General features: G+C 40.6%; 1 protein-coding gene across 1 annotated transcript in view; it reads right to left on the bottom strand.

Annotated features, from left to right (window-relative positions):
• Window positions 1-14,245, bottom strand: part of TRIP4 (thyroid hormone receptor interactor 4) — a 67,396-nt gene that overhangs the window by 4,428 nt on the left and 48,723 nt on the right. Inside the window, exon 12 of the mRNA XM_082833919.1 lies at window positions 8,990-9,092. Within this exon, the coding sequence (XP_082690045.1) occupies window positions 8,990-9,092 (103 nt within the window). The remainder of the gene's footprint in view (window positions 1-8,989; window positions 9,093-14,245) is intronic.

The following is a 14,245-nucleotide window of genomic DNA, read 5'->3' as shown; positions in this document are numbered from 1 at the left end:
ACATTGTTTTCTGAATTATTTCAACTTCAAGAAGCGCAATTATCCTCAGGTCAAGCAAGCTCAAGTTTACATGTCCAAAAACATAAATAAAAATATATGCCTTTAATTTAAAGCAAATATATACACGTGATACAACATGTAAATGAGTTATATTGTAGACAGTTATTTGCAAGTCAGAAGTTTGGAACTTAGAATAAATTTCCCATAGAACTAATCTATGAAAAGTGGCTAGGGGCTTCCCTGGTGGCGCAGTGGATAAGAATCTGCCTGCCAATGCAGGGGACATGGGTTCAGGCCCTGGTCTGAGAAAATTCCACATGCCGCGGAGCAACTAAGCCCGTGTGCCACAACTACTGAGCCTGCACTCTAGAGCCTGCAAGCCACAACTACTGAGCCTGCATACCACAACTACTGGAGCCCATGCTCTACAACAAGAGAAGCCACCGCAATGAGAAGCCCGTGCACTGCAACGAAGAGTAGCCCCTGCTCACCGCAACTAGAGAAAGCCCGCACACAGCAACAAAGACCCAATGCAGCCAAAAATAAATAAATAAATAAATTAATTAAAAATAAAAAAAACCAAAAGATAAGTGGTCAGGTTCCTAAGCCATCCCACAAGAAAAAAATATTTAAGGCACAGAGCTGTAACTGAAGTAGAGTATTAATATTATTAATACCATGGAACTTAACCACTTCATGTAACAATATTCTAGAAGAAAATGTGAAGCATTCCAAATTAAGAGCCAAGTATAGGAACTCCCTTGTGGTGCAGTGGTTAAGAATCACCTGCCAATGCAGGGGACACGGGTGTGATCCCTGGTCTGGGAAGATCCCACATGTCGCGGAGCAACTGAGCCCGTGCACCACAACTACTGTGCCTGTGCTCTAAAGCCCATGAGCCACAACTACTGAGCCCACGTGCTGCAACTACTGAAGCCCGTACGCCTAGAGCCTGTGCTCCGCAACAAGAGAAGCCACCGCAATGAGAAACCTGCACACCGCAACAAAGACTAGTCCCCACTTGCTCCAAGTAGAGAAAGCCCGCGTGCAGCAACAGAGACCCAACACAGTCCTAAATAAATAAATTTATTAAAAAAAAAAAAAAAGAGCCAAGTATGTATTTTCCCCTATGGAAGTGGGATTAAAGAATTTTCCAACTGTAAACTACTGGAGGTGGTCCCTATGGCTTAAGGGAAGGAAGTTCTGGCAGAGTGTAAGGTTTTTAAAGACAGTAAGGATGAATGAAGGACAAAAGAATGAAGAGTTACAGGGAATAGAAACTTCACACGAGACTAAATCCTCAGGTAAGCTGGCTCCCTCTCAATATAAGCTTTTTTCTGAGACACAGAGATCGGTCAACCTATTCTTTCTCCACTGCCCCCAACCCCCACCACCACCAACCCCCTAACTTTACCTGTTGTTTCTGACCCATGTTTCACCTTGTCTGGTCTACCATGGAAGAAGCTGCAGTCTCACAATTTCTCTCCAGCCCTGCTGTCCCTAAAACAAGCACACAGCCCATTTTCGCTTTTTAAAGCTTTTAACCAACAGAAGGAACGGGGAAACGCTTTCTCTTAAGACCATCACCCTCCCCGCCTCCTATTAAACCTTGTGGAGAAAAATGAAGGTCATATGTGTGCTGCAGGTGGGTCTCTGGGAGGAGAAAGTACTGAACTAAAACGTTTCAGAGAAATATATAAACTCTGTTTACACAAAACATTTTCTCACAGGATTTTAAGCAGCAGATGAAAACCAAGATAGAAAGGAAGCTATGAAAAGGTAACTGGGACTAAAGATCAAGTAGCAGTGGGTCTGGGAGAGAAGACTGACCACGTTTTCCTCCTACCACCAGTGTTGCCATCAGTACCCATAGTAAGGTAAGAATGGACTAGAGTAGGAAGAGGTAAAATTTCTCAACCTAAAACGGGGAGAAAAAGGGAGATTTAAATCCTAAATAGTGAAGAAGGAAAAAGAATTTCCAGGGCCACTTGGCTAACAGGTGGGGTAAAGTATGAAGTAAATTATGTAAGTGAAGGGCAATTTATGTTCAGATTTTCTGATTTGCAGGAATCTCAGGAATATGTTTCACAAATCATGAGGGTTGCCTGAATTTTGCAGTGAATAAACATGAATCTAAATTCATACTCCAAGCATTTCATTTTGTGATCAAAAGCAGTATTATCCACACCGCAGTCAGCTAATCAACAGCATTAGTAGCACTTGGGAGAAGGGCACAGGAACCTGTGTTTTAACAGCTCTCTAGGTGACTTTTATTTACATTACAGTCTGAGAAGTACTTCTTTACAGAACAGATTTATATAAAATAGTTGGTCCACGACAAACAAGGTGACATAGTATTGAGCACAGCTGACAACAATGCATGCCTCAGAAGCATCCAGTTCACACAATGGGAAAGCAATGTCACAGAGTCATGAAATAGTAACTGACATGAGCAAATGGGAGAGTTGCTGATGCTGGTTTTTTTTTTTAAACATCTTTATTGGAGTATAATTGCTTTACAATGGTGTGTTAGTTTCTGCTGTATAACAAAGTGAAACAGTTATACATATACATATGTCCCCATATCTTCTCCCTTTTGCATCTCCCTCCCACCCTCCCTATCCTACCCCTCTAGGTGGTCATAATCCACATAGCTGATATCCCTGTGCTATGTGGCTACTTCCCACTAGCTATCTGTTTTACGTTTGGTAGTGTATATATGTCCATGCCACTCTCTTGCTTTGTCACAGCTTACCCTTCCCACTCCCCATATCCTCAAGTCCATGCTCTAGTAGGTCTGTGTCTTTATTCCCATCTTACCCCTACGTTCTTCATGACCTTTTTTTTTTCCTTAGATTCCATATATATGTGTTAGCATACGGTATTTGTTTTTCTCTTTCTGACTTACTTCACTCTGTATGACAGACTCTAGGTCCATCCACCTAACTACAAATAACTCAATTTCGTTTCTTTTTATGGCTGAGTAATATTCCATCGTATATATGTGCCACATCTTCTTTATCCATTCATCTGTTGATGTACACTTAGGTTGCTTCCATGTCCTGGCTATTGTAAATAGAGCTGCAATGAACATTTTGGTACATGACTCTTTTTGAATTATGGTTTTCTCAGGGTATATGCCCAGTAGTGGGATTGCTGGATTGTATGGTAGTTCTATTTTTAGTTTTTTAAGGAACCTCCATAATTTGTTAATATGATGTATCACATTGATTGATTTGCATATATTGAAGAATCCTTGCATTCCTGGGATAAACCCCACTTGATCATGGTGTATGATCCTTTTAATGTGCTGTTGGATTCTGTTTGCTAGTATTTTGTTGAGGATTTTTGCATCTATGTTCATCAGTGATATTGGCCTGTAGTTTTCTTTCTTTGTGACATCTTTGTCTGGTTTTGCTATCAGGGTGATGGTGGCCTCGTAGAATGAGTTTGGGAGTGTTCCTCCCTCTGCTATATTTTGGAAGAGTTTGAGAAGCATAGATATTAGCTCTTCTCTAAATGTTTGATAGAATTCGCCTGTGAAGCCATCTGGTCCTGGGCTTTTGTTTGTTGGAAGATTTTTAATCACAGTTTCAATTTCAGTGCTTGTGATTGGCCTGTTCATATTTTCTATTTCTTCCTGATTCAGTCTTGGCAGGTTGTGCATTTCTAAGAATGTGTCCACTTCTTCCAGGTTGTCCATTTTATTGGCATAGAGTTGCTTGTAGTAATCTCTCATAATCCTTTGTATTTCTGCAGTGTCTGTTGTTACTTCTCCTTTTTCATTTCTAATTCTATTGATTTGAGTCTTCTCCCTTTTTTTCTTGATGAGTCTGGCTAATGGTTTATCAATTTTGTTTATCTTCTCAAAGAAGCAGTTTTTAGTTTTACTGATCTTTGCTATCGTTTCCTTCATTTCTTTTTCATTTATTTCTGATCTGATCTTTATGATTTCTTTCCTTCTGCTAACTTTGGGGTTTTTTCTTCTTCTTTCTCTAATTGCTTTAGGTGTAAGGTTAGGTTGTTTATTTGAGATATTTCTTGTTTCTTAAGGTAGCATTGTATTGCTATAAACTTCCCTCTTAGAACTGCTTTTGCTGCATCCCATAGGTTTTGGGTCATTGTGTTTTCATTGTCATTTGTTTCTAGATATTTTTTGATTTCCTCTTTGATTTCTTCAGTGATCTCTTGGTTATTAAACAGTGTATTGTTTAGCCTCCATGTGTTTGTATTTTTTACAGCTTTTTTCCTGTAATTGATATCTAGTCTCATAACGTCATGGTCAAAAAGATATTTCATATGATTTCAATTTTCTTAAATTTACCAAGGCTTGATTTGTGACCCAAGATATGATCTATCCTGGAGAATGTTCCATGAGCACTTGAGAAGAATGTGTATTATGTTGTTTTTGGATGGAATGTCCTATAAATATCAATTAAGTCCATCTCGTTTAATGTATCATTTAAAGCTTGTGTTTCCTTATTTATTTTCATTTTGGAAGATCTGTCCATTGGTGAAAATGGGGTGTTAAAGTCCCCTACTATGATTGTGTTACTGTCAATTTCCCCTTTTATGGATGTTAGTATTTGCCTTATGTACTGAGGTGCTCCTATGTTGGGCGCATAAATATTTACAATTGTTGTATCTTCTTCTTGGATTGACCCCTTGATCATTATGTAGTGTCCTTCTTTGTCTCTTCTAATAGTCTTTGTTTTAAAGTCTATTTTGTCTGATATGAGAATTGTTACTCCAGCTTTCTTTTGATTTCCATTTGCATGGAATATCTTTTTCCATCCCCTCACTTTCAGTCTGTATGTGTCCCTAGGTCTGAAGTGGGTCTCTTGTAGACACATATATACGGGTCTTGTTTTTGGATCCATTCAGCCAGTCTATGTCTTTTGGTTGGAGCATTTAATCCATTTACATTTAAGGTAATCATTGATATGTATGTTCCTATTCCCATTTTCTTCATTGTTTTGGGTTTGTTATAGTAGGTCTTTTCCTTCTCTTGTGTTTTCTGACTAGAGAAGTTCTTTTAGCATTTGTTGTAAAGCTGGTTTGGTGGTGCTGAATTCTCTTAGCTTTTGCTTGTCTGTAAAGGTTTTAATTTCTCCGTCAAATCTGAATGAGATCCTTGCTGGGCAGAATAAGCTTGGTTGTAGGCTTTTCTCCTTCATCACTTTAAATATGTCCTGCCACTCCCTTCTGGCTTGCAGAGTTTCTGCTGAAAGATCAGCTGTTAACCTTATGGGGATGCCCTTGTATGTTATTTGTTGTTTTTCCCTTTCTGATTTTAATATTTTTCCTTTGTATTTAATTTTTGAGTTTGATTAATATGTGTCTTGGCATGTTTCTCTTTGGATTTATCCTGTATGGGACTCTGTGCTTCCTGGACTTGATTAACTATTTCCTTTCCCATATTAGGGAAATTTTCAACTATAATCTCTTCAAATATTTTCTTAGTCCCTTTCTTTTTCTCTTCTTCTTCTGGGACCCCTATACTTTGAATGTTGGTGCATTTAATGTTGTCACAGAGGTCTCTGAGACTGTCCTCAATTCTTTTCATTCTTTTTTCTTTATTCTGCTCTGCAGTAGTTATTTCCACTATTTTATCTTCCAGGTCACTTATCCATTCTTCTGCCTCAGTTATTTGCTATTGATTCCTTCGGGAGAATTTTAAATTTCATTTATTGTGTTGTTCATCACTGTTTGTTTGCTCTTTAGTTCTTCTAGGTCCTTCCTTGTTAAACGTTTCTTGTATTTTCTCCATTCTGTTTCCAAGATTTTGGATCATCTTTACTATCATTATTCTGAATTCCTTTTCAGGTAGACTGCCTATTTCCTCTTCATTTGTTAGGTCTGGTGGGTTTTTGCCTTGCTCCTTCATCTGCTGTGTATTTCTCTGTCTTCTCATTTTGCTTAACTTACTGTGTTTGGGGTCTCCTTTTCGCAGGCTGCAGGTTCGTAGTTCCCGTTGTTTTTGGTGTCTGTCCCCATTGGCTAAGGTTGGTTCAGTGGGTTGTGTAGGCTTCCTGGTGGAAGGGACTAGTGACTGTGTTCTGGTGGATGAGGCTGTATCTTGTCTTTCTGGTGGGCAGGTCCACGTCTGGTGGTGTGTTTTCGGGTGTCTGTGGCCTTATTATGATTTTAGGCAGCCTCTCTGCTAATGGGTGGGGTTGTGTTCCTGTCTTGCTAGTGTTTTGGAATAGGGTGTCCAGCACTGTAGCTTGCTGGTCGTTGAGTGGAGCTGGGTCTTGGCGTTGAGATGGAAATCTCTGGGAGATTTTCGCCGTTTGATATTATTACGTGGAGCTGGGAGGTCTCTTGTGGACCAGGGTCCTGAACTTGGCTCTCCCACCTCAGAGGCACAGCCCTGATGCCTGGTGGGAGCACCAAGAGCCTGTCATCCACACGGCTCAGAATAAAAGGGAGAAAAAAAGAAAGAAAGAAAGAAGAGAGCAACCAAACCAAAAAACAAATCCACCAATGATAACAAGTGCTAAAAACTATACTAAAAAACCCCAAAAAACGGACAGACAGAACCCTAGGACAAATGGTAAAAGCAAAGCTATACAGACAAAAACACACACAGAAGCATACACATACACACTCACAAAAAGAGAAAAAAGGGGAAAAAATATATATATCGTTGCTCCCAAAGTCGACCTCCTCATTTGGGGTGATTCGTTGTCTACTCAGGCATTCCACAGATGCAGGGTACATCAAGTTGATTATGGAGATTTAATCTGCTGCTCCTGAAGCTGCTGGGAGAAATTTCCCTTTCTGTTCTTTGTTCGCACAGCTCCTGGGGTTCAGCTTTGGATGTGGACCTGCCTCTGCATGTAGGTCGCCTGAGGGCGTCTGTTCTTCACTCAGACAGGACGAGGTTAAAGGAGTAGCTGATTCGGGGGCTCTGGCTCACTCAGGCCCGCGGGGAGGGAGGGGTACGGAATGCCGGGCGAGCCCGCAGCGGCAGAGGCCGGCGGGACGTTGCACCAGTGTGAGGTGTGCCGTTCTCCTGGGGAAGTTGTCCCTGGATCACGGGACCCTGGCAGTGGCGGGCTGCACAGGCTCCCGGGAGGGGAGGTGTGGATAGTCACCTGTGCTTGCAGACAGGCTTCTTGGTGGCTGCAGCAGCAGCCTTAGCGTCTCATGCCCGTCTCCGAGGTCTCGCGCCCGTCTCTGGAGCTCCTTTAAGCAGCGCTCTTAATCCCCTCTCATCGCGCACCAGGAAACAAAGAGGCAAGAAAAAGTCTCTTGTCTCTTCAGCAGCTCCAGACTTTTTCCCGGAGTCCCTCCCGACTAGCCGCAGTGCACTAGGCCCCTTCAAGCTGTGTTCACGCAGCCAACCCCAGTCCTCGCCCTGGGATCTGACCTCCAAATCCCGAGCCTCAGCTCCCAGCCCCACCCGTCCCGGCGGGTGAGCAGACAAGCCTCTCGGGCTAGTGAGTGCTGGTCGGCACCGATCCTCTGTGCGGGAATCTCTCTGCTTTGCCTGCTGCACCCCTGTTGCTGCGCTCTCCTCCGTGGCTCCGAAGCTACCCGCCTCCGCCACCCACAGTCTCTGCCTGCGAAGGGGCTTCCTAGTGTGTGGAAATCTTTCCTCCTTCACAGCTCCCTCCCACTGGTGCAGGTCTCGTCCCTATTCTTTTGTCTCTGTTTTTTCTTTTTTCTTTTGCCCTACCCAGGTACGTGGGGAGTTTCTTGCCTTTTGGGAGGTCTGAGGTCTTCTGCCAGCATTCAGTGGGTGTTCTGTAGGAGTTGTTCCACGTGTAGGTGTATTTCTGATGTATTTGTGGGGAGGTGATCTCCACGTTTTACTCTTCCGCCATCTTGAAGCTCCTCCGCTGATGTTGTTTTTAAAATGAAGTTAGGGACTGCCCTGGTGGCACAGTGGTTAAGAATCTTCCCGCCAATGCAGGGGACACAGGTTCAATCCCTGGTCCGGGAAGATCTCATATGCCGCGGAGCAACTAAGCCCATGCGCCACAGCTACTGAGCCTGCGCTCTAGAGCCCGCGAGCCACGACTACTGAAGCCCACGCGCCTAGAGCCCATGCTCTACAACAGGAGAAGCCACCGCAATGAGAAGCCTGTGCACCGCAACAAAAAGTAGCCACCGCTGGCTACAACTAGAGAAAGCCCGCGCACAGCAATGAAGACCCAGCACAGCCCAAAATAAATAAATTTATTTTTTAAAAAAATGGGAAGTTCGGCAAAGAGGACACCACTATATGTTTCTTGAGATTCCTTGGAAATAAAAGAGGCTGCTGTAGCACTAGACAGAGGAAGAGGAGTTGGGAGTTGAAGAAGAGCTGGAAGTTGAAAGAATCAAGTCACAAGCACTCCTAGGAAGTGAATATGCAGAGGGTACTATAATCACAAACACATAAAAGCAAACATTACAGAAAACCATCAGGAGATTTCAAAAAGAGGATGAAAAGCAAGAGGGCTAGAGCAGAGCTCTAGGAAGCAGTAATCAAGGGAATAGTGGGAAGTGGTACCTCCAAAATAGACATTCAAAAATAGACACTTAAAAAGTTAAGTCTTATTCTCAGATTGAATACTGAGGAACAATGGATAAATGACAATGTTGCCACTGGCACTGGCTTAATACTTCCTTTAATAAGAACAGTACAGTGGGGCAAACGGACTCTTGGCTGACAAATAGGATTTTAAAGGTAATGGGGTCCTAAATGGAAGTTTAGAGTGATTCACTCATATATCAATAATTGTGGATAGAGGTATATTTTGGAAAGGCTATACTGTAGTTAACATTAAAGTTATTGATAAATAGAATTTTTTTATTGAAGTATAGTTGATTAACAATGTTGTGTTAGTTTCAGGTATATGATAAGTAGAATTTTACTAATCCTCCAAATATTTGAGATGACATAGAACAGGGTAAAAAGAGAAAAAAATTTTTAAGTTAAACAAGTGAGATTCAAGACAAAAAGAAAAAAATTAGACCATCAAAGCTTGTGACTTACAGATTTTTGGACTTCCTTTAATAGGAAACTTCACAATCATTTCCTGGGGATTTGTGCAGATGAAAACAAATGGAGAATCAGATTCTTGACTCATGTCTGGATACTGTGAAATATAAAAATAAAAAGTTCAGGCTAGTTGGAACAAATTTTGAATTTCAAAGAGATCAAAGGATGTCCCAGAATCCACCTCAACATTCTGATAATAGTACTCTCCATTACACAGTCAGGTAAAGAGGATTATGCCCAGTAAGCAAGAACAAACCTTCAACTTTCCCCAGGCTTTAGCACAGTATTCTTATACAGTCTTTTGCCCACCATCTGTGACTTCCTATAATGGAAACAACTTCTTCAAAAAAGATGCCTGACATCTTCCCAGAGAATCAAAACTGACCAGTCTTTCAATATAAGTGACTGTGAGTTGGGAGATTCCGAGGTCTCCTTCAGGAACATCAGGCACCCCCAGGTTCGGTTCAAGTGAAACAGTGGAAGATTTAAGAAAAATAGAACATTTGTGGAAATTCTGCCAGAAACAATCAACAGAGCCCTTCCCTCACTAAAGGGAAGGAAGATGATTCATTCTGAAAGGTATGAACATGCCAAAGTTGTTTTGCTGGATGCATTCCAGACTCACTTAGGGTGAAAAGGTAATGGTAGAGCAATTCTGAAAATAATTTAGAAGTCTCCTTTGGATCGCATATCACAAAACAAATCTGTGTGAATACTTAGGACTTTTACTCCTTCTGCAAAGACAGACACAGAACGTAGAGTGAGACTACAATCACACAATCACAACTTAAGGAACAACTGGGGTTGGCAGTAAGTGCTCTCTAGCAATGCCCAACTGACCAGGTACTTCATTATTTCCTATCTTGGGATGTCCTGTGTTTAGCATGTTGGATAAATACGACTCAAAAGCTGACTATGGCTGTGGGTCAGACTTCATCATCGGAGGAGCCTTTCTCCTAGTAATTAAAAAGTATGAAATTATTTTCCACTCTTATTCACCTGCTAAGATGTGTCCTCTAAGATATAAAAGGCTTTAAAATGAAAATGGACGCTTCAGTAAAATGAATAAGAAAATTCAAATGTCTCTGTAACTAGTGGAAGCATAAACAGGCAACTTCTTTACTGACTACTCTGTCCCAATGCTGTGAAGAAACAGAAGGGATTTACAGTGGCTTTTAGTCCTGCCCACATACCATGGGTTTCTGTGTGGGACAGGTGTGGCATGTACTTTGACAAAACATAGCTTAATATCAAGTATCAGCCACATTTATATTCACAGGCACTCACAATTATATTCACATGAACATTCAAAATGCTCATGGTAGAAAATAAAGACCAAAGATGGAAGGAGAAACTTTCTTCTTTCCTTATCCTTTGGATCTTTAGAATGCAAAGAAAAGCAGGGTCAGCTGTTACTGTTGAGGTGCTTTGGGACAAATAAAACCTAATTCTCCAGGGGCCAGCGCAGCAACAGTCACCATTCACATCACTTCAATTTTCCTGCTCTCTCTTCTCTGTGTCTTAGAGAGTGTCAAGGCAGAGGACAAACCTGCCAGGACTTCACAGCTCCGCTTTTCCAAAACTACAAGCCATTTCACTCCTCTTTCTTCCACATCAATACATGTTCTCTCTCTACTGGATCAATCCCATTAACAAACATACTTTCTATAATGTCTGCCATAAAACAAAAACTCCCCAGATCCCACATTCTCCTCCAGCTGCTGCTCCATTTCTCAGATTCCTTTCAAAACAAAATTCATTAAAAGATTATCTATACACTCTGCCTCAAATTTGTCTCCTCCTATTTGTTCTTGAATTCACTATAGAGAGGCTTTCACTCCCATCACTCCACCAAAACTGTTCTTGTAAAGGTTATCGTTCACTTCCATGCTGCCAAATCAAACGATCAATTCTCAGTTCTCATCTTAATTGATTTATGTAGAACTTGACAGAATTCTTCTCTCCCTCCTTCTTAAACACATTCCTCACTCTGCTTCCAGGATACAATTCTCCTTCTGGTGTTGCTTCTTCACTGACTGCTCCTCATTTCCCCATCGTTTAAATGCTGGAGTACTTCAAAAGTCAAACCTCAGACCTCATCTCTCTCTACATTCACAACCTTGGCTATTTCCTTCAGTCTCAAAGTTAAAAAATAAGGTCCTGAATTTGTAACTAGGAGAGGTGATGGATGTTAACTAAACTTATTGTGGTAATCATTTTGCAATATATAGATCATATATCAAATCTTCATGTTGTACAACCTTAAACTAATACAATGTTATACGCAATTATATCACAATAAAACAGGAAAAAAATAAGGTCCTGTAAATATAAATCAATACCACAATGAGATACCACTTTACTCTCACTAGGATGACTTATTATAAAACAAAACGAAAATAAAAAACAGGAAAAATAACAAGCATGGGTAAGGATGTGAAGAAACTGGAACCCTCATGCATTGCTGGTGTGAACGTAAAACGGTGCAGTTGCTGTGAAAAACAGTTCGGTGGTTCTTTTAAAAGTTAACCGTAGAATGACCGTATGATCTAGCAATTCTACTTCTAGGTATATACTCAAAAGAACTGAAAATAGGGATTCAGATATTTGCACACCAATGTTCACTGCAGCATTATTCACAATAGCCAGTGGTTTCCACAATCCAAATGTCTAATGATAGATAAATGGATAAACAAAATATGGCATATACATACAATGGAATATTATTAAGCCTTAAAAAGGAATGAAATTCTGATACATGCTACAACATGAATGAACCTAGAAAAATTATGCTAAGTGAAATAAACCATACACAAAAGGACAAATATTATATGAGTCTACTTATGTTAGATGCTTACAATAGACAAATTTGGAAATTCCCTGGTGGTCCAGTGGTTAGGACTTGGTGCTTTCACTGCCAGGGCTGGTGTTCAATCCCTGGTCAGGGAACTGAGATCTCACAAGCAAAAAAAGATAAATTCATACAGAAAGAAAGTATAATAGAGGTTACTAGGGGCTGGGGGAAGGAGGAAAGAGGAGTTAATATTCACTGGGTACAAAGTTTCTGTTTGAGATGATGAAAACTTCTGGAGATGGACGGTTGCACAACACTGTGAATGTACTTAATAGTTGCACAACACCGTGAATGTACTTAATACCCCTGAATTGTGCAGTTAAAAATAGTTTAAACGGTAAGTTTATGTTATGTATATTTACCACAATAAAAATAAAATAAAATAAAAAATCAAGGTCCTGGATTTCCTTTCCAAACCTGCCCCTCTCTTATTCATACCCCTTTAAAATAAATAGCTATTCCATCTTTCTAGTTGTTCAGGCCAAAAACCCCACAACCAACCCGCTGGGAAATCCTGTTAACTCTACCTTCGAAAGATACCCAATAACTCACCACTTCTAAAGACCTCCTTTGCTACTTCCCTGGTTCAGGCCATCACAATGTCTCCCTGGATTACCACAATAACTTCCTAATTGGCTTCTCTGTTTCTGCCCTTTAACCTCCCTCTTGCCTATTCTCAACAGAGCAGGCTGAGCTATTTTTAAAAAATATATCAGATCATGTCACTCCCCTGTTTAAAACTCTCCAATGGCTTTTCATCAGTCAGAATAAAAGACTAAGTCCTCACTATGACCTACAGGTCCCTAGACAATCTGGCCCCCATTTCCTCTCTGATGCCTTCTCCTACTACTCTCCCCACTTTCCACTCCAGCCACACAGGCTTCCTTGTTCCTGCCTCTGGATGTTTGTACTTGCTTACCTGTCTTCCTGGGATGCTTTCCCTGCTAGGTATATACATGGTTTCCTCTCTCTTTCTTCAGGACTTTGTTTATATGTCAACTTTGTAGTGGGTCTTCTGGCACTCTTAACCCCCATCTCCTACCTTATTTTTTTTTCTACAGCACTTACCATCATCTGATACTATGTAATTCACTTACTTAAATTTTTAAATTTGGACTTTCCTTACTAGGATAAAAGCTCCACAAAGGGAGGGATCTTTTGTCTGTTTTGTTTACTCCTCAGCACCTAGAATCATGCCTGGCACATAGTAGGCAATCAATAAATATTTGTTGGATGAAAGAACAAAAAAATTTACCAACTTGTGCTTTTAAGTTATCTTAACCATTCTAAATGTGCACATGCTGGGAACTGGACACACTTAGAACTAAACTCTAGATAAAAGCAGGTGCTACTCTGTAACCTGTTATCCCTCAAGCTAAATTAGAACTTTTGTGTCTTGGCAAATGGCCAGTAAGGCCTTATGTTTAATGAAAACTACCCTGACATATATTTACAGAGTAAGAAAATGTCAAATAATAGGGAAAATGATGGATAAATGAAATTATAGAACAAGAGGTTCCTTGGACCCATTCATGCCTTACAATAAAGATAAAAACTAAAATCAACTTTCCCAGCTGAATCTAAATCCAAGTTTCATGTGAATATTCCTTGTCCCAAGGTCTATCACTAAATTTCACGGGGCTTACAAGAAACAGAGCTGAAGTGCAAAGAAGCCTACAGGAATAAAGAAAAGGAAAAAAAAGAAAAAAAGAAAAGAAAAGTAAGGCCTATGTGTTGGGAGAAGGGGTTCTTTTTCACAGTAAAATGCATTAAAGCAAAGTCAGCTTGGCAGAGCCTCAGTACCTGCAAAAAAGTATAATCTCTGCAACTGGGTCTTAGACATGACAGACCACATTAAACACCAACAAGACTTACAAGAAAGGGATTTTTGGTTTGAACGTCAAAAGACTAAAATGCAGCTGACTCAAAGAAAGAGTAAATTAAGAAAAAGGAGGTTCATATTTGTGAAGAACGTGAATAAACTCTCGATGTCATATTCAATTTAGAGAGGATGCTAGACTAAGGGTCACGGAGATGGCACAATAGATAGGATAGGGAATGTGGGTTATAAGCCCAAGCAACTGAAAGCAACCATTTACATTCAGTAACAGACTCCTCAGGACGTTGCTGTTCTTGTCTTCAATAACATGACTCCTATCACCTGGTTTCCAGCCTGATGATTGCGGGAGGTGGGCCTACTCTTCTTTCATGCCTCATAAGTTTCATAGCTGTCTAACACAACAGATAATTAACTACTAAACAGCCATTTTCTTCTCCAATCCAGAGGGAAATTGTTCACCAGTCAACTAGAAAACATTTTTCTTGCCATTTTCCATAAGAGAAAAAAAAAGTTTAGTGGTTTTTGGCAACCACTACTGACTCAGAGCCAAGTGAGC

This window comes from Leucopleurus acutus, assembly GCF_964270905.1.
Source record: "Leucopleurus acutus genome assembly, chromosome: 1".
Lineage (NCBI taxonomy): Eukaryota > Metazoa > Chordata > Mammalia > Artiodactyla > Delphinidae > Leucopleurus > Leucopleurus acutus.
This window is presented reverse-complemented; position numbering and strand designations above follow the sequence as displayed.